The sequence below is a fragment of the Monodon monoceros genome, unplaced genomic scaffold (genome assembly GCF_005190385.1).
Source record: "Monodon monoceros isolate NGI ecotype Baffin Bay Population unplaced genomic scaffold, NGI_Narwhal_1 Super_Scaffold_13, whole genome shotgun sequence".
NCBI lineage: Eukaryota > Metazoa > Chordata > Mammalia > Artiodactyla > Monodontidae > Monodon > Monodon monoceros.
In genome coordinates, this window is record NW_021703769.1 from 63,249,788 (window position 1) to 63,270,141 (window position 20,354).

Consider the following 20,354-nt stretch of genomic DNA (forward strand, 5'->3'; position numbering starts at 1 on the left):
TTAAAGCCTCCAAACTCTGAGACTATAAATTTCTGTAGTTTTTTTTTTTTTTTTTTTTTTTGTTGCGGTACGCGGGCCTCTCACTGCTGTGGCCTCTCCCATTGCGGAGCACAGGCTCTGGACGCGCAGGCTCTGGACGCGCAGGCTCAGCGACCATGGCTCACGGGCCCAGCCGCTCCACGGTATGTGGGATCTTCCTGGACCGGGGCACGAACCCGTGTCCCCTGCATCGGCAGGCAGACTCTCAACCACTGCGCCACCGGGGAAGCCCCAAATTTCTGTAGTTTTAAACCACCCAATTTGTGGTGCTTTGTCACAGCAGCCCTAAGGAAACTAATCCACACTGAAATCCTATCTCAAGCTCTGCTTCTCGGGACCCCAACCGCAGACAGCTGACCTTCCCACTCAAAGAGTATAAATTCCAGAGCAAGTTTGAGATGGCAGATATGAGTCCATTCTTCCCTCAATATCCACGAGCCTTTCTTTACATGAGAAAGAAGAAGAAGAAGGAAAGGAGGAAGGGGGGAGGGAGAGGAGAAGGAAATTTACTTTGGGGATCCTTCCTTCCTCCATCCTCCACTCATTCAATAAATATTGCTGAGCACTACCACATGCCAGGCACTGTTCCAGGAGCAGGTGAGAGAGCGGTGAACGAATAGACAAAAGCCACTGCCCTCCCAGGTTCACATACTAGCAGGGGAGACAGACCATAAAATGTACGGTCTACGGGATGATGACAAGTGCCATAGAGAAAACTAAAGCAGGAGAAGCGGGCAGGGAGCGCCCAGGGCGGGGGCTGCCTCTGGCGTCTGATACAAATGCTCCCATGGTCCTGTAGGGCAAGGTCTCAGCTCAGGCAGAGGGCAGCACACCTGGTGCACACCAGCACACTTGGGCTCCTTCTCTTTTCTGCCCTAGCCCTTCTGTGAGGTTTCGGGAGCCCACCTGGCCAGTGTGCTAGGACGGGCTCCATGCCCGTCCCAGTGCCAGAATGGCGACCTTCAGAACCACCACTGACTCTGACGATCCCTCCTTCCCCGTCTCCTCCTCAGCTCTCACTCCTGCTTCTTGGGATCACCTCCTAAATTCACGATCTGCACCCAGGCCCCTGCCTTGGCCTCAGCTTCCAGGAGAACCAAACCAGGGCAGGTGGGCCAGGAAGACTTTGCATTTCAGGCAAGGTAACCTTTCATCCAAGACCTACAAGAGCCAGGTATGGGGATGTCCGGATTCTCTACCTCCGGGGCCTTCCACTGATGTGAAGAGAGGAGCTGGCAAATCTGGAATTTATTTTGTCAGGTGGGCCTCCCTCTTTCAACATAATTTTCTTGACAGTTGAAAACCGAGTGATATCAAATATCGAGGAGGATACACAGAAAGCACCAAATATATCCTGATCGTGTGACGGCAAAGAGGATTTGGGATTATAGCAGGCATTGCCAACATCGTGCCCACCTTCTCCTGACTGTGACCACTTCAGCCTGCCAGCTCCTGCACTTTTTTTGCATTTGTGGATGTCAAAAGTCTCTGTACCGGGCTTCCCTGGTGGCGCAGTGGTTGAGAGTCCGCCTGCCGATGCAGGGGACGCGGGTTCGTGCCCTGGTCCGGGAAGATCCCACATGCCGCGAGGCGGCTGGGCCCGTGAGCCGTGGCCGCTGAGCCTGCACGTCCGGAGTCTGTGCTCCGCAATGGGAGAGGCCACAACAGTGAGTGGCCCGCGTACCGCAAAAAACAACAACAACAACAACAACAATAAAAGTCTCTGTACCTGCCAGCGTAACAGGACAGAAATAGCAGGAAATGAACCTCCCCATCCCCCCAGCCCTCATTCAGTGGCTGATAGCAGGTGCTGTACAAAGACCCCGGCTCCCTCACCGCTCAGGTGGAAAGGCTCTTAGGTGTGTGTCTGACACGGGCACCCAGTTCCCCCAGCAGGTTTCAGCTCGTCACCCACAGTGGTGGTCGGCTCAGTAACTGCACCCTTCATGCGACTTTCCCACCCCCTCCTGGTGTTTCCTCTGGTGTCACCTCCCTATTAAATGACTTCCCCTGCCTCAGGGTCTTCTTTTTCTTGGGGAATATAAACTAAGAGAGTGATAGCTTTGAAGATGTGTACACACACACGCACACACACACACACACACAGTGGAACAGCCCCTCCAGTCCTCATGTTTAACACCTGCACCCCAAATGTGATGCTAGCTCATCAACTCCCTGGCCAGTAGACCTCAGCTTTAGAAGCACCTTGATGTATTTGATGCAAAATAATCCCATCTGCATTACACGGGATCACTGTCCCCGCGTGGATGGTCTAGACCAGCCTCCAACTGGTGGGGTTTTTTCCTTCCCATACACTCCCCACATATCTTTCCACCCACAGTGGGGGCAGTGCTGTCCTCCAGCCCACAGAATGCCCAAGGGAGGGACCCTAAAAGCCCACTGGTGAGGCAGCCTGGTCCATGGGTGGCTCCCCAAGCAGCCAGTTGCTCTTCCCTGGGCTGGAAGAGGAAAGGAAGCTAATCTCACAATTTGCCTGATAAACATCCATCTATCACCCCGTTCTTCAGCCTTCGTTTCATTTTTCCCAAATCAATTTCTGAAAGTCAAAATGACTGACAGCTTCATACCCAGGACAATCACTCTCCTTAGTAAATAACCCAGCATCAATGACAAAGAGCTCCCAGGGCAGTGGTGGCCACATGAACCCACACACATGGTAAAATTGCATAGGGTCTGTAGTTTAGTTACCCACATCCGTTTTCTGGTATCACTAATGCACCCAGATCGTATCAGATTTATCATTGGGGAAGCTGGATGAAGAATACACAGGACTCTCTGTACTGTTCTTGCAACTCCTTGGGAGTCAAAAATTATTTTAAAAACCAAAGGTTTTAAAAATGCAAAAAAAAAAAAAATTAACTACTGAGATAAAAATAATCATTTTTTAAAAAGCTCCCAAGAGGAGACGCTGCCAACCCATCCCTTACCTGAGAACTGGGAATCAGCGCCTTCCACCAGTGTCCACCTTTCACCAAGTCGACCTCGCACAAAGGCACGGCCACCTTGCCGATGACACAGTGGCGTGAGAACTTATCAAAGTCCAGCACAGTCAGCAGCAGGGTCCTCCTCTGCGCCTCCAGGAAGGGGATCTCAAAGGTGTAGCGCTCCTCGAACACGGGCTTCTGGGTCTTGCGTTTGACCCCGGTCTGCTTGGAGTTCTTCTGGTCCGGCAGGAGGCAGATCTTGACGTAGGGGTTGGAGTGCGCCATGTCCTGGCGCGCGCCGTCGTGGGAGATGGGAGGTGGCAGGTCCCTGGCCTCGATCACGCGCACCGTCAGGTGGTTGTGCAGTAGGTCGTACTGGGTGCTGAAGTGCAGCATGCCCAGCTGGTACTTGGACAGGATCTCTGCGTCCGTCAGAAAGTCCACGTCGTCGCTGTTGGAGCCGAGGGAGTACAGGCGGGGCTCGAACTTTCTGAAATAGTCATCCGGGGTATAGGTCCGTCTGAGCACCGAGGGCTGGATGGGCTCCTTCTTGGCGCTGAGAACGCCGAACTCGATGGGTTTAATATCGATGAGTGGGGAGCTGGGTCGTCTGGAATCGAGACCTACACACCCATCAGAAATAACAATGAACACCACACCGAGTACCGGACCGGACCTGGGCCGATCTGTGAGACTGACGACATTTCCCGGATCCTCACACCTGTTCGCTCTGCTTCATGATGCGCTTTGCCAGGTGCTCTCCACTCCCGGAAATCCTCTTATTTACTCTATGGGAGGCAGCCTGGCGGTACCGCCATCCCCATCGCCATCATCACGGCAGCTAAGTGCCAGGCACTGCCCTAACTGCACTGCGTATATCCAGTTATCTAATCTTCACAAGGTATTAGCCAGTGACTGTTATCTCCACTTTGCAGATGAGGAAACAGAAACTTTAAGTCACTCACCAAAGGTCACACAACTAGTAAGAGGAGGAGCCGGGAGTCAAGCCCCACCTGTCTGGCCCCAGAGTCTGGCTCTAACCATTACCCTATACTGCCTCCACTTTCACAGAGTAGGCTCTGGGGCCAGAGTGCCTGGGTCAAATTCCAACCCGGCTACTTCCCAGTGAGTGTGAATCTCTAGTAATGAGCCATGTGACTCCAGGCACATTTTACACACTCGGTTTTCCCATCTGAAACATGGAGTCCATCACAGCACCCATCTCAGGGACTGTGGTGAAGAGTCACTGAGCAATGCACAGAGAGGGCTCAGCACAGAGCACGCACATGGTTAAGAGGCACTAAATGGTAGCTGTTGCCCATCTTCAAGGATCACATTCACACCTCGTCACTTACGGGGTGCCTCTCCCCCGCAAGCAGCAGAGTTCACTGCTCCCAGGTTCATCATTCCAATCTCTGCTCCTCCCTCTATTCTAGCAATGAGCTCATGGCATTCTTTCTTCATTTTTAAAGCACTTAATTGAGGCATGATTGACATACAAAAACCTGTCTATATTTAATATACACAACTTGATGAGTTTGGAGATAAGTTTGCACCCATGAAACCGTCACCACAACCTATACCATAAACGTATCCATCACCTTCAAAAGTTTCCTCCTGCTTTCTTTCTTTATTTAATTTTATGTGTGTGGTAAGAACATAAGAGCTACCCTCTTTTTTAAGTACTCCATACAGTACTGTTAATTTTATGCACTCTGCTGGACAGTGAATCTCTAGAACTTACTCATCTGGCATAAGTGAAACCAACACCTGCCTGGTTCCAGCTCCCCCGGTAACCATATTCTACTCTCTGCGCCTAGGAGTTCGATTATGAGATGCCTCGTATTAATAGGATTGGTATTTGTCCTTTCATGGCATCTTGTTAATTGCCCAAAGCCTGTCTTGCTGGCTAAAATCACGAGCCTTTGCCGGTGCGTGGCTGCACTCTCTGATGAATGTGTGCTGGATGCAGTCATCTCTGTATAGAGCTGGGCACGAGATTTAGGAATCATCTAGACTAGCGCCATCCAAGAGAAAATAAATGCGAGCCAGATACAGATGTACCAGCTACAAAGGTAACTTAAAATTTTCTGGTAGCCACGAGTTTTTAAAACTACAAAGAAACAGGTGAAATCAATTTTAATATCCGATATATCCAAAATATAATCATTTCAATATGCACTCAATGTAAAAACATTTTAGTGAGACACTGTAAATTCTCTTTTTTCACACTGGCTTCAAAATCCATTGGGTATGTAACAGGTGCGGGGCATCTCAGCTCAGCCACATGGGTGGTGGCCGCTGTGACCAGCGCGGGGCAGGTCAGCCCTCTCATTCTACAGATGGAAAGACTGAGGCTACAGAAGCCCGACATCCCCTCGGTTTCACTATTTCAAGCCCTTGAACTTTACTTCCTTCTTCTTCCCCACATAGTCCCAGGAAAGATCAGACATCAGTCATTTCCAGCTGAGTGGATTAGTTTCATGAATTTAAGCTTTTTCCCTGCTAAGTGAATTTCAGACATCAGCTGAATGAGACAGAGGAGACCCATTTGGGGAGTGACAGGAGGTTGGGAGTCTCTGGGCTTTCTCCTTCCCACCCAAATCATGCCATCTGGTCAAACACACAGGCTATACATCAGAGTGGACAAACTGAGTGTCCTCAGGGCCACATTCAACCCAGAGATACATTCTGTTTGGGTTTAAAAGTAAAGAAGTTTCATATAAAAACCCAGACTGCCAGTTTCTCTTTCCAAAGATCAGGCAATGCAATCCCACATGGCAAGAGCTGAGTAGTAGCTGGCCCCGTTCAATGAGACGTTAGCTTCCTAACTGGCCCCAATCCCTACCCTGCCCTAGTACAAGGCCAAGAGTCGGCTGCCATTTGTCACTGCATTAGGGTGATATTTATCTCTCTCCAACCCTCTGCACTCAGTCACTGACACAATCCATTTGGCCCCTGAAGTCACTTGAATTTGCAAGCCCTGCTACGTAACATGGTAACTAGCACTTGCCTTTCGGGGTCCGAAATGATAATATGCTGACAATGTCATCAACTGAGCCAATTCAATGACACTTGCGATCAATACTACAAAAATCAATCAAAATGATCGCTTCTTACTGAACTTGGAAGAAATCAGGTGCAATGCCCTCCTTTGTCACACTGCCATGATCTCTGTCATCTTGTCTCCTGGACTGTCACACCACTCCACCCCCTCCCCAGAGATGACCCTGTCCTTCACGTCTTTCCCGGGGATGCTCCTGAGTGTCTGGGAATGCCAGCTTTCTCCATTTGTCCTGGGGACCCAGATAGCGGGGGTGTACTTCACGGACTCTGAGTGGCAGCTGAGCAGCAAGGCTTGCTCGAGCCAGGACCCCTGACCGTCACGGCAGAGACGCTTACTTGAAATCCTCCGGGTCAGGCTGTATGTAGACTTAGATGTGTCCGAAGACGAGCATCTCCGATCTGGGGAGTTGGTCCGTGGGGTCAGCGGGACTTCACTGGCTGTGTGGACAGAGTTCCCGTCCTTGTCACTGCTCCGGCTGGCCAACCTGTAGGAGAGAAGAGGTCTCGGTGGTTGTCAGAGAATCCCCAGGGATTGGCATCTCTGTCCTGTGGGAGATAGACCCATGACGAAACTGCTCTCAGACCCAGTTTATGCAACTTGGAATAATGCAAATTTGAAATAAACTCTCAACAGCCGTTAACTCTCAATAACATCTTGCTTGTTGTACAAAATGTGAAATGATATAAATGAGTATTTCCCAATTTAGAACAATCTGCCAAGAATTTGCATAATTTCAAAGCTGAGGCTGGGGTGGGGGGAGGGATATGTAAACTTATTCAGGATATGGCCACACGGAGGGGGCCACTTTGACTAAACCAAGACAAGACCTGTCAATCTTCAGTCTGGAAGGGAGAATGTGGCTGTTTATATGCATCAGAACTTCTGCAAGTGGCTTTTGGTAAGAAGTGTCCCACTATTTCAACAGTCACTGTGTCTATAACATCTTTAAAAAATATCCTATAACAATGTCACTCAAAGTTCCTTTGAATGGCAAGGCTATAGCTACAAAATGGCCCTGAGAATCAATGATTTAAGAGCAACATTTTGAAGTGTAGAAACAGCTGCGAATTAGCAGCAGCCACAACTCAATGTGCTCCCAATAAGGATGAGAAATGCTGAAAAAATAGAAAGCACTTCAGGGGGCAGCAGTACAAGGTAGTAATCAAGAGCTAGATCAAGGCAAGTCCCTCCCTCTCTCTGTGCCTCCGTCTCCCCATCTGTAAAATGGGACTAATAATAGTACCTGCCTTACCCAGTTGCTGTGAACACTGAGTTAACAATATAAAATGCTCAGAACAGTGGTTGGTATGTTGCAGGTAAGTGCTCAATACATTTTAATTGATGTTACTATAGCAGAGGTGGCTTTAAGATCCCCCAATACTCACACAGCTACTAAGGACGCTGGGAGGGGAAAGGAGCGGGGAGACAGCTTGCAAAGTGGCCATGAGATTGATGCTGCTGACAGCAAGCCCCTCAGCCATACCTTCAAGACTGCATCCCCCAACTTGACATTTAAACCTGAGGCGAAACTAGTCTTAAAAAATGCAACTTTCAAATTCTATAAGGTCTGCAGATGCAGCCTGAGCATGACATGAGACTGATCTGATGTTCCTCCAAAGCTAGAGTCACAGCCAGGACGAATGGGCACGTTACGGGGCGAAACTCCCAGTGCTTGCCTCCTGCTCCTGGTCTGTAAAAGGAGAATGGAGGGGCTTCCCTGGTGGCGCAGTGGTTGGGAGTCTGCCTGCCGATGCAGGGGACACAGGTTCGTGCACTGGTCCGGGAAGATCCCACATGCCGTGGAGCAGCTAAGCCTGTGAGCCATGGCCGCTGGGCCTGCGCGTCCGGAGCCTGTGCTCCGCAGCGGGAGAGCCCACAACAGTGAGAGGCCCGCGTACCACAAAAAAAAAAAAAAAAAAAAAAAAAGAGAATGGAGCAGATGGAATGTGGGGCATGGAAGGGGGCAGACGAGGGCAGAGATGCGATCGTACTAGGTCAATCCTTCTCTCTCTCCTGTAAATGAAGCAGCAGCACCTCCCAAGGAAGGCAGGACCAAAATGTGACGCGGCCACTGGGGCCCCTCCGCCTGCATGGCCTGTTTCCCGGCTGTCATACCTCACCGAGGCCGCTGCCTCCACCTGTGAAGTCCCATCAGCCTTCAAGGATCAGCTTAAATGCCATTGCTTCCTGAAGCTTTGGTTGAGTCCTCTCAGACACGGTAGCAGTGTATGCCCAGCCCACCCCTGTCCCTTTGGCGACCATCAAGCCTCCATGCCCTCTGTTCCTTCCGCCTGGAATGCTCTTCCTGCCCCCGTCACCTGTCTTGTTCCTCCTCATTGTTCAGATCTCAGCTGCAACAGCAGCTCCTCAGAGAGGCCCCACCCTGTCCCGTCACCTCCTCCCACCCCGTCACTCCTTATCCCGGCACCTTCTTTTTCCCACTTCAGCACGTAACTCTTCTTCAGTGTGGTCTGCCTGCCTATCTTCTGCGTCTCACACTAAGCCACAGCTCCACGCGGGCAGGGGCAGTATCTGCCTTACTCACCACTGCCCTCCTTGCCCTAGCACGGCACCTGGCACGTCTGGGGTGCTCGGATTTATTTTTTTCAGTGAATGGGTGAATGAATACACCTTGCCAGTGGTTCTTATCTGACTTATCTTGTGTCACTCTGATCTGAGTGCACACCTTGTCACTCCTCCCATAACAGGGTACAGATCTTAATGGTGGGGTCTGTATTTACTATGATCAAAAGTACCAGGTGCTGAGCACCTACTGTGTGCCAGGCACTGTGCTAAATGCTCTGTAGGAACCATCATTTCATCCTTGAATCAATACAGGAGTTAGTCATTATGAACCACCCCCACCCCCTTTACAGACAGGGAAATGGAGGCCCCAATCGGGTGGAGGGAGGGGTGGAGAATTGACCTGCACCACTGTGAGATGGCAGAACCCCAGTGGAATGCAGCAGTACCAGACTCCGGATCACATGCCCCAGGCTACAGAGCTGGGTATCCCCTGGGAGGCCTGTAAGAGCCCTGCGCTTAGTAGGTACTCAACACATGCTTGTCGGACAAAGAAATAACCTAATTCACTCTTCAGTGAGGGTCCTTCTGGCACTGCCCCAAAAGGAGCCAGTCGGATTGTACCGTTTTTCTGACCCTCACCAGCCCAGCCCAGCCCAGCCCAGCCCAAGAAAGCTGGGGGGACCCACGTGATGGAAGCATATGTGACAATTAATGGTGTGTCCCCCCCAAATCACACACACAAAGGGCCAGCTCATCTGCCACATGCCACCCCACAGAGAGGCATGTTCTGTGGTTCTTGGTTCTAATGTCACAGTAGGAAAGCACTACAAGGCCTGTACACTCGACATTCCTACTCCCTGCCTGTTTGATAACATGCAACTGCCTGCCTGGTAAATAAATGTGAGGGAAGCACAAGCACTAACTTCTCTTTCTGAAGGATTTAGCCGGCCTCCCCTTTACAGATTTCTCTTAATATTATGCATGATATTGACAGTCAAAAATGTACTCAGTGTGCCCAGGATTCAAGGAAGACCTGGGTCATCTTAGGAAGCACGAAGGTCATGTACAGCTGCTCAGACTGTACACTGCAGTAACTCTAGGTGGTCCCATTCATAATGACCACCACGTGAAGGGCACCTCCTGAAGCTGTGTGGTGTGCTGGCTCTGCTGGAAGGTTCCAGCCCACTTCTCTGCTTGTGGCATAACCAAAACAAGTGTCTTCCCTGAGGGTCCCACCCCAGAAGAAATCCCCTGCTTGTACAAAGGGTCAGCAGCCTGGGCAAAGCAAAACTATCCTCCAACCCAGTGGCCGTGCATCTGTAACACTCTGCATCTGGGGCAAACAGATACCAGGCTGTGATTTTCAATGTCTATCAGGGGTCTACTCTGGTTCAGAAGAAAATCCAAATTCCTTAATCTGGCATTTGAGACCCTACGCGACCTGAGCTCGCAGGCCCGTTTTCTATGATCCCCCCGATTCGTGGCGTTTGTCCACCCTGGATCCAGTCACAGCACCCAAATTGTTTATTACCCAGGTCTGCAAACTACAGGGCCAAATCCACTGCCTAATTTTGTAGAAGTGTTGTTGGAGCACAGCTATGCCCATTCACTAATGAACTGTCTATGGTTGCTTTTGTACTACAAGGATAGAAGTGAGTAGTTGCAACAGAAACTAAGCCCATGAGGCTAAAATATTTACTAACTAGCCCTTTACCGGAAAAGTTTGCCAACCCCTGTTCGACTAGCTTATTATTTCTTGTGTTTCAGGTGGAATAACCCTTTCCCTGGTTCCAGGATGGTCAGGAAACCCAGGAATGATCCCAGCACTTTTTCCTCCAAGCAAAAGTGATTGCATCAAGTGATTGGCACACGACCCGAGCCAGGGCAATGAGAGCCTTTCCTGATATATTTGTTGCTGTTAAAAATGAGGCAGAGGGGCTTCCCTGGTGGCGCAGTGGTTGAGAATCTGCCTGCCAATGCAGGGGACGCGGGTTCGAGCCCTGGTCTGGGAGGATCCCACATGCCGCGGAGCAACTGGGCCCGTGAGCCACAGCTACTGAGCCTGCGCGTCTGGAGCCTGTGCTCCGCAACAAGAGAGGCCACGATAGTGAGAGGCCCGCGCACTGCGATGAAGAGTGGCCCCCACTTGCCACAGCTAGAGAAAGCCCTCGCACAGAAACGAAGACGCAACACAGCAAAAATAAATTAATTAATTAAAGTCTTAAAAAAAAAAAAATGAGGCAGAGAAAAACAAAGCTTAAGAATGAGGCCAGGGCTTCCCTGGTGGCGCAGTGGTTGAGAGTCCGCCTGCCGATGCAGGGCATGCGGGTTCGTGCCCCGGTCTGGGAGGATCCCACGTGCCGCGGAGCGGCTGGGCCCGTGAGCCATGGCCGCTGAGCCTGCGCGTCCGGAGCCTGTGCTCCACAACGGGAGAGGCCACAACAGTGAGAGGCCCGCGTACCACAAAAAAAAAAAAAAAAAATGAGGCCAAAACAGAAGAAACATAAAGAAAGAGAGTGAGAGCATGTACATGCACGCCCATGACATCATATGAGCCCCTGGATCCAGCTATGACTGCAGTCATTCTCCCAGGATTTTTCCATAACAAAACTCTATGCAAGACCGTCATTCGGGTGTGCAGGGTGTGAATACACAAACTGAACTTATATACCTGCTGTATCTCCTATACTAGAGTTTAAATCCCCTGAGCATGGGAACAGGACTCTATCTAGCCTTGTAGGGCAACCTCAAGAGAAAAACTACCAAAGAAACTGAGACTAACTTTTCAATGGCATGACTGCCACTTTCAGGACTCGATTTCTGCCTGCAGGTTAGTCAGCTGGTCAACGGCCATTTTTTGGAATGAACAAGATAGCCCTGCCACAGCAGAGCTGGAGTTCTTCTGAGCATGGCTTTAAAGACACCAGATGGGCTGAGCCAACCTCTGTCACTGGAAAATGGGAATGATCCCTTGATTAATGAGTTGGTTTCACCAAACATCTCAACTCTATGCACACCTGCAGGATTCAGGCTACAACCTGTGAGTAATGGGAAGTTCCTTAACATTATCTTTATCAGTTGAAAGAATCTCTATCTATACCTAATAATAATAGAGATGAATACTTACGACTGTGCTCAGCACGTTACGTGCATATCTCATTACGCTTAACAGCGACCCTATAAAGTAAGTTCTATTATTTTTCCTACTTTACAGATGGGGAAACCCAGAATCGGGTAAAAAGAATCACTTAACGTCTATGATTACCAACAAGGTATCAAGCAGCCTTAGGTACTTTTCCATACACTAATTCATGCAATCACCACAACCACCCTATAAGATAAATACTATTCTTTTTATCATCCCCATTTGACAGATGGGAAATCAAGGCACAGAGTGATCAAGCAACTTGTCCAAGGGAACAGAACTAGAAAAAAGTAGGAGAAACAGGATTTGAACTCACAGAGCCTGACACAGAGCCATTTGGCTATGGAAATATGTGATACTTGCTTCTAAGAAAATAAGAGGACTGAGGCATGACCCCCAACTTGGAGGGAAAGATGGGGCGCCAGAGGCTTCTGGAATGTTAGCCCAAGGGTTTAGCTGAGACAGCACTGGATCCCCACTGAGGCTCCAGCTGTGGGCCCTCACACTGTCTTCTCAACTCTCTGAGCCTCCCCTCTGTATCACGAGAAGTGACACTTGACGATTCCCAGGCCCTGGCCCTCTAGACTCAACCCAGACTCTCCGGCCACATTCCTCTCCCAGCCACAGAGAGGTGGACCAGACACGTGGCTGAGAAGCTTCAAAACTGCGTTCCCAAAATATCTGAGCGACTGGCAGATGGAGATGTTGTATGCGGGCGCGGGAGGAAAACGAATTGGAAATAAAACGAAAGACGCCAGAGAGAACATAAACAGCGAAGGAGGACACGATGGCGACTGGAGGTGCTTTTCTGCTCCCCTGTTTCTGAAGTTCCTGCTCAAACCAGCAGAGAGGCACTTGTTTGTTCATGCTATCCACACCAAATACTCCTTGAGCATCTAGCATGAGCCAGGCACGGGCCAGGTGCTAGGACAGTTTGTCGTACTGACTTGGATTGAAACCTTTAGAATTTGGACATCCCTGGAAGAATACAGATGCTCACAGATCTCTTTTTCTGCTTGGAACGACACTCAACGTGAGTAAACGCGCCCACATGCTTAGCGTTACACAGTTCATATCTCAGAAGCCCGATGTGAAACCAGCTAAACTGAAGCCCCACCCCCAGCTGGTCTCACCAGCTTGCCGAACGCAACGAGGCACAGAGCACATCCCATCAGCAGCTAAGAGGTCGATGGAAACTCAGCCTTTCCCACTTTCATACCCCAAATCCTCCTTCCCGTGCCCCAAACCCCCTCGCAGAAACGGAGAAAAGAAAGGTCTTAAGATTGCCTTCCAGGAAGTTCGGAGCAGTTTTACTTACAGCCAGGGAGGAGTCTGGGCAGGGAAAGGTCCCAGAATTTCAACTTCATCCTCACTTGACTGGCAACAGCTGGATTCATAGCACTTCTGACAGCAGTGCCGGCAAGTCCATCTGCAGAGCAGCAGATCGGAGATTCTAGAAAGAAAACCCTGAGGCCATGGGGGGAGGTGGGTAGTGAAGAGGGGTAGAGGGGAGGTGGAAAGGGTGGGGAGGAAAAAGAGGAAAAACACCCAAAATTACAAGCAGCTGATCCCTGATGAGAAATAACGACATTCAGGAGGTCCGTCTCCGCCACTGATCACTCAGAACAAAATGTTTTCCATTTCTATTTACCAACTGCAGGCACAAAGATATGGCAAACACCAACCCGCTCGAGCCATTAATAGCGAGCAAAATGTCTGCAGGTTATTTTCTTTTGCAGTTTATGTGAACGTCTTTCTTGACGTGGGGGTGGTTTATTCAACATCGTGAGGGCTATGCAATATGTTCTCAAAACACAATGAATATTACTTTGTCTTCTTGAAAGCAAAGCAAAAATATTTTAAAAAAATAATCTCATGACATGAGAGTAAACAGAGATAGTCAAATGGGAATAAGTAGGGGGTGGGAAGGAAAACTTATCTCATCAACTAGTGTCTTTCCACCGGGATCTCCCTTCCGTAGAAGGGGATGGAAACTGTGCCGTTATCAACATCCGGTTGCTGTTTAATATTCAATATCCCCGCAGCCCCACATAAGGCTCCAAAATGACAAGCAAGCATTTCTTGATTAGAAGCCAGACCAAACGAATCGCCGAATTAACTCACCTCGTTTAAAGGTTCCAACTGCCCTTTTAGAGATCCACGTGAAGCCAAGGGGCGCAGAGGGTGAGGGGGGCGACAGAGAGAGAGAGACAAGACCAGTTTAGCAATATTCCAGCAACCCAAAAAAAAAAAAAAAAAAAAAAAAAAGCCCTGCTTCTTTCCACTTACCATCCTGGGAAGGGAGCTGACCTCCTAACAAGGTGTTGCTACCTTCAGGGTTGCTGGTAGCCTCCTGGCTAACCAACACCGAATAAATGGGAAACTTTAGCATTTCGATTTGATTTGCACCGTATGCTGTTATGAATCAGAGCGGGTGGATAGATAGTCGTGCTATCCAATGCAGCCACACTTCAGGAGAGGAGCAAACCTTCCTATACAGAAATAGCCATGAAGCCAACCCAAAAGGACATGATTAGCTAACATGCAGGCAGGCACAGCGTGGATGTGACTTGGCTCCCCCGCCCTCCCCGAGGCCCTACCTTCCAATTCTGCTCCAATGGTGGGGAGCTTCACATGACCACCCACAAATAGAGGGAGCCAAAGAAAAGAAAGCCATAGTCTGGTCCTCGGGAAGAAGGGAGGGAGCCCCTCCCTTCTTCAGCCCCACCTCCACCCCAGTTTCTTCTCTCCGGTTCCCAAGGCACAGGCTCCCACCACCCCCTTCCGGGAGAGAGTCTTAATGGCTTTCCAAACGGGCCAAGTAAACCAGGTAGGTTAGGAGGAGTCTCCCATAGAACTCAGAACTTTGAGTCAAGAGGGAGAAAGTTAACTGTCTTTTTCAATTCTCTTGCAAGGAGGAGAAAGTCTTAATTTGGTACCATTGTATGTGACATTTTTCTAACAGTTGCAAATCCCATCCCCACCTTCCTTTTTAAACAGAGAGCAGACCCCAGCTCAGAGCCTTGGAGACAGCCTACCCATCTAGAATCCGAGAATGTGGCATTATTCTCATGGTGTTTATTTTTCCTGTTGCCTTCTGTTTATATCACGTGACCCTGGTTTTCTATTATGGTAATGACATAAAGTTTCCTTTTCATACTATATTTTAAAGTTAAAATAAAGTGCAAGTCCATTTATAGAAAAAAAATTAAGTGAATAACAGCACAGGTGGTTCGCAGCTCATGAAAAACTCAAAATCCTTGAAGTGATAAGCGATTTACTGCAGCTTGGGAAACGAAGTCTTGGGCACTAATCACACTGAGGCGGGTGAGGAGAAGGGTATGAAACTGAGTGAAGAAGCGCTAGTCCTGGCCTCACCAGTGGCCAGTCATGTGACTTGGGCAAGTAGGAGTGGTGGGGGGGGCACTCTGAGCCTCAGTTAACCTCTTCTCTTTAGTGGAAGGGCTAAGCTAGGACACTATGAAAATACTTTGTCCTGCCCAGCTGCACAATATCTGAACCCCTTCTGTGGCTTATGAGAACCAGACGGTTTGTCAAGTCCAGTTGGAACCTGCTAGGCACCGGGGACTGTTCTGGCCAATACAGCGGTGAGGTGAACAATGCAGCAAACAGCTATGCCCTCGTGGGGCTTACATGAGAAAGTGCTTTAAAATGCTTACGGTAAAGTGCAAGGATCAAGTGATGCTTTTTCACAAGCCAGGCTCACAGGGAAGTGTTTCTTGGGTATGTAGTGATCCAAACAGAACCATTTCTAAAACCATGATGAACAGAGGCAAGGCCACCTCAGGGGCCCCAATGAGGTACAACCACGCAGCTTTCTCAAGGCCCAGGTGCAAGGTGACTGTCAGGGCAGCAAAGAGAAACAAGGAAAATGAAGAAAGAGGAAAGGGGAGATGCTCTGAGGCTCCCAGGAATGCCAAGTCTTTGAGGCTCGGTTTCATGTGTTTGACCCAATGGAGGAGAACTGATTCGAGCCAGGAAAAAAAGGAGGAAGGAGGAGAACTCAGATATTCTAGAACAGGGGGTGCAAGCTATGGCTAGCAGGCCAAATCCAGCCTGCAGCCTGTTTTTCCATGGCCCTCCAGCTAAGAATGGTTTGTATATTTTTATTTGGTTGAAAAAGAAATTTAAAGATTAATACTTCTTGACTCATACAAAGTATATGAAATTCAGTTTCAGTGTCCACAGACTTTTATTTAGACATAGCCATGCCCATTAATTTACTACTGTCTATGGCTGTTTAGTCGTGCCAGAGTCAAGAGGTTGTGACACAGACCATGAAGCCCTCCAAGAAAAAAGAAGTATTTACTATCTAGCCCTTTACAGAAAAAGTTTAACACCTTGTTCTAGGAGGAAAGTCAACATCACCGGGCCATCCTCATACCAGATGCTTAACAAATCCCCCACCGATCCCCACCAGCCCCCCTTTTAGGCCTCACCACGACCCCTAAGCACCTGTATGGCCTTGGGCAAGTCACTTAATTACTCTGTGCTTGAAGGCAGTCATTAAGACCCGTAGAAGCGTTGTTCCTTTCTCACTGCACTGTGCATTCTGAGGGGCAGGGACCTGCTGCTTTCTCAGCTGTGTCCCCACTGCCCATACATAGTAGGTGATTAGCCAAGTGTCTCTTGAGCAACTGTCAAACACCGCCCCGCCCGACAACATCCACACAGTAGGTGAACAGTAAATGTGACCTTCATTGAACTTGAAAAGGTGACCTAGGGATTCCATGAGAGAGAAGTCAATGGAGCGAATCTAAGGATTGGGATGTGAAGGCTATGGCCTAGGTGGCAGAGCAGAGCTCCTGGCAGGTGGAAAAGCCTAAAGACATGACAAGGGGATGCGTGAGCCAAAGGGGGACGAGGGGACCAGCAGCAACCCCAGCTGTAGCCGAGGGGAGACGTGAGCCCAGATGCACCCTGACCGTGGGAGCCTGGAGGCTTCTCTGCCAGGCTGAGGAGCCAACCCCAGAAGCAAGCAGCTCAGCGGGTCTGACTGCATGACCTTGGCGCTGACCCGTCGCCACTTCCCCCCCATGTATTGAGAAGAAAGGTCTTTCAGTCAAGCAGCGCCCCCTCACCGCCCCCTAAAGAGGGTGCTTGTAAATTATTTCAGCCTAAGGATTCTTGGGGGGTGTCCCCAAGATGATGGTGGTCCACAACTCCCAGACCCCAATGCAATGGCCCAAAGTAATCGGCTGCCCCCCAACACCACCAGCGCGCCTCTGGTGTGTCCCCCACCGCTCAACACCCAGTGCCCGGGAAAGACGACGTCCTTGTCCCTCCTGGCCGGAACAGGCTCCCTCCGCCGCCCAATTAGCCGGAGCCGTCACCAAGGCAACGGCAGCTGGCGGGCCGGGCGGCTGGCGCGCCCCGGACCGCCCTGCCCGCGGCCCCTCCCCTGGGGAGGGGTGCACGAGGGAGGAGGTGGGGGAAGGGAGAAGAAAAGTCCGCCCCACCCCCATTCCTTCCCCAGGAGGTGAGGGCGCGCGTGAAGAGTCCGCTTAGGGCCTTTCGTCACGCGGTGCGGGGGTCCCCAGCCTCTTCTCCTGGGGCGCACCCCCCACTGCTGCACAGGTAGCCTGCGCTCAGACACCCTTTTTCTCCAGGCAAGTTTGTGGCATCGCAGCCGTCTGCCCTCCCTCCCGCGCGCTCACAGTCGCAGGGGGCGCGGCACCCCTCACCCACACCGCGGACCTGGCCCCCCGGCCTCAGCCCTACCTGAATGTACGCCATTTTCGCCCGCGCGCACTCACTCCGGCCCGGGCATGGCGCCGCCACGGCCACTTTGCCCTCGCCAACCCGAGAGAGGGGAGAAAGCAAAGGGGGAAAGAAAGAAAAAGGCAGCCGGGTGGCCCCAGACGTGACTGGCGTGGCTGATGAGCGGCTCCCGCCCTCCGTCGGCCGCCCCGTCCTTGCCTTCCCCTGCGTTCCGGCTCCCGGAATCGGGGCCGCCTCCCAGGTTGGGAGAGCTCGGGCGCCCAGGGCCTCCGCCTTGGCCTCCCTCGCTGTCCCGCGCTCCCCCCGAGGCGCTCCCCAGGCTTGATTAAGGCCGGGACGCCTGGGGAGGGAGCCCGGGGCAACCACGGAGACTGCAGCGACCCCGGCGCGGGCGGGGCCGGAGACGCTGGGGCCAGTGCGCGCCAGAGGCGGGGGAGGGGACCGCGAAGGGGAACAGGGTGGGAGGGGGCGGTGCGCGGGTCAGCCCATCCGGTCGGCACCGATGGTGGCACCTACGAAGAGCGGGGCCTCAGAGGCGGCCGTGAAGCCGAAGGGGCACGGTCCAGCCCACCTTGTAGTCTGGAGCTGGGAGAGTCCTCCCCATCCAGCCCTCTCCCAGACCAGGTTGGAAAAACTTTATTCCCGCCCCCCCCCATCCCGACGCGCCTAGAACTGTTGCGGTGAGGAACGCAAAGGCCAAACGAATGGGAGCCTCAAGTTAAGGTGGGGCCTTGGGCTCCCCGAGGGAGATACAGCGGCCAGGGTGGCAGGGGCGCGCGGAGAGATCGGCGCGTCCCTCTACCCTAAAGCTGCCGGACTTGCGCCCTGGGCGCAACAGGTCTGGCGCGGGACGGCCCAGCAGCGCCACCCAGCGTCGCGCCCAGCGTCCTGCGTCTCTGCCCGCTCGAAGCTCCGCGCCAGCGAGCGTGCGCCCCCGGGCGTGTCCACCGCCAGCCTGCCAGCCCTCGTGGCTGGGACGCTCTGGGCCTGGAGGCCTCCCCCAAACCGATCCTCCCACCCCAAGGCCACAGAGCTGAGGCTGGGTCTCCACTGAGGGATATGAAGTGGAACACTGCCCTTCGCTGGTTCTCTTTTTTAAATGCCCAGCCATCTCCAGTTGCCAGTCACCTCCAGTTGCCCGTCACCAGTTTACCCGCTTTTTTAATCTCCCACTGCCTCTGTCTTTTCATCAGTAAAAATGGCATAAAATCTCTGCCCTGCCTTTCCTCCAGGGCTGTCTTGTGGGAGTAAATGAGAAAATTAATGCGGAAGTTATAAACAAAAGGTGTAATATACATATGTGTACACATGTTGAGCGATTATAATTCTGCAGGCACCGCGCTCAACCCTTCACATGCATTTCATTTTGTCCTCCTCTGCCTTGCGTACTCCTATACATCTAGCAGAGTGCTTGACTCCTCTTAACTTTATGAGGGAGCTGCTGCAACTATCCCCAGTTTACAGATGGGGAAACTGAGGTGCACAGAGGTAAAGCCACTCTACCAAGTCATGACAGCTGCCAGTTGGTCGCACTGGCATTTGAACCCACCATGGTCTGTACTCCTAACAACTTCATGGTATGTATCCACAATGTTTCTTTAACACTGATGGGAAGTGTGCTTGGTCGGGAGTGGGCTTCACAGAGGAGGGGTGCCCACTGGGGTAGGTGCTCCTTGGGGGGACTTGAGGGAGGTGGAGGGGTTTGCCAGGTGTTCCCATGAGGAATAGCTAAGTTGTGTTTTGTTTTTTTTTTTTTTGTGGTACGCGGGCCTCTCACTGTTGTGGCGTCTCCCGTTGCGGAGCACAGGCTCCGGACGCGCAGGCTCAGCGGCCATGGCTCACGGGGCCAGCCGCTCCGCGGCATGTGGGATCCTCCCGGACCGGGGCGCGAACCCGTGTCCCCTGCATTGGCAGGCGGACTCTCAACCACTGCGCCACCAGGGAAGCCCTAGCTAAGCTTTTTGAGACTGTGCCAGGCAGGGCTTTAAACCTTTTAAAACCTTTTACAGCAAATTCAATATTTTAATTCTCTGATATGCTTGAGGTGGGCACTATTACTGTCCCACTCTTCAAATGAGAAAAAAAGGAGGCACAAAGCAGTGAAGTTGCCCAGGGGCTATATATACAGCGTCGAAGAGCTGGAATTCAAACCTAGACCCCTTAAACGGAAATCCTTCCCTAGCCACTGCCCCACGTTGCTGCATAGTGCCGGATATTGGGGGTAGGGGGATGAAATCCTTAGGGTTAGTTTGGTACCTTAATCCGTAAAGACTTAAAACTGCCTCAGAATACCAAGCACCCCTCCTCCAATGAAGGGGGTTATTTTAAATGGGGATAATAGAACCTACCTCTGGGATTATCAAATACTTTCATTTATGTCAAGCACCAGCATGCAATGGGTGCTTAATAAATGCTTGTTGAATGAACAAATGGATGGTATTAATAGCTGATATGGGTGCCTCCAACTCTTGAGTCATTATTATGATCGAGGGCTGATCCCTTCACGTGCATTCCTGTGTAATCCTCACCAGAGCCCTACAAAGTGGGTCCTATCATCGTCACATATTACAGGTAAGGAAGGTGAAGATCTGAAAGGGGAAGGGAGTTGCTCAAGGTAAACAGGTGAAAAGTGGCAGAGACAGGAGAAAAATGCAGATCTGGTTAGCTGCAAAGGCCCATTTCTTTAGGGCTGCACCATCCTGCCTCCAATGAAAGAAGGAACAAGAAATCTGTCCTAAGTCATTCATCAGGGGAATGTCACTTCAGGGTCTCCGGCTCTGCGAGCCTCTACCTGCCCAACAGGGGACCTGCGGTCCAGCTTTGAGGTGAAACCTGGACTCAGACCGAGGCTGTGCCTGTTTGGATAAGGCACCTTCACGGGTCTCGGTGG

At 51.2% G+C, this 20,354-nt stretch overlaps 1 protein-coding gene across 2 annotated transcripts in view; it reads right to left on the reverse strand.

Annotated features, from left to right (window-relative positions):
• The window catches only part of SYT17 (synaptotagmin 17), an 85,041-nt gene extending 67,226 nt beyond the window's left edge, over nt 1-17,815 (reverse strand). The window contains exons 1-5 of one of the 2 annotated variants that reach the window (XM_029222069.1): nt 17,465-17,815; nt 13,847-13,864; nt 13,041-13,189; nt 6,387-6,535; nt 2,988-3,607 (exon numbers count right to left, since the gene is read on the reverse strand). In XM_029222069.1, coding sequence (XP_029077902.1) covers nt 2,988-3,607; nt 6,387-6,535; nt 13,041-13,189; nt 13,847-13,864; nt 17,465-17,479 — 951 coding nt within the window. In that variant the 5' untranslated portion in view covers nt 17,480-17,815. Of the gene's footprint in view, nt 1-2,987; nt 3,608-6,386; nt 6,536-13,040; nt 13,190-13,846; nt 13,870-14,011; nt 15,034-17,464 lie in introns of those variants that run through there. The other variant, XM_029222070.1, reaches the window with a different exon arrangement.
• Between the last annotated feature and the right edge of the window lie 2,539 nt (nt 17,816-20,354).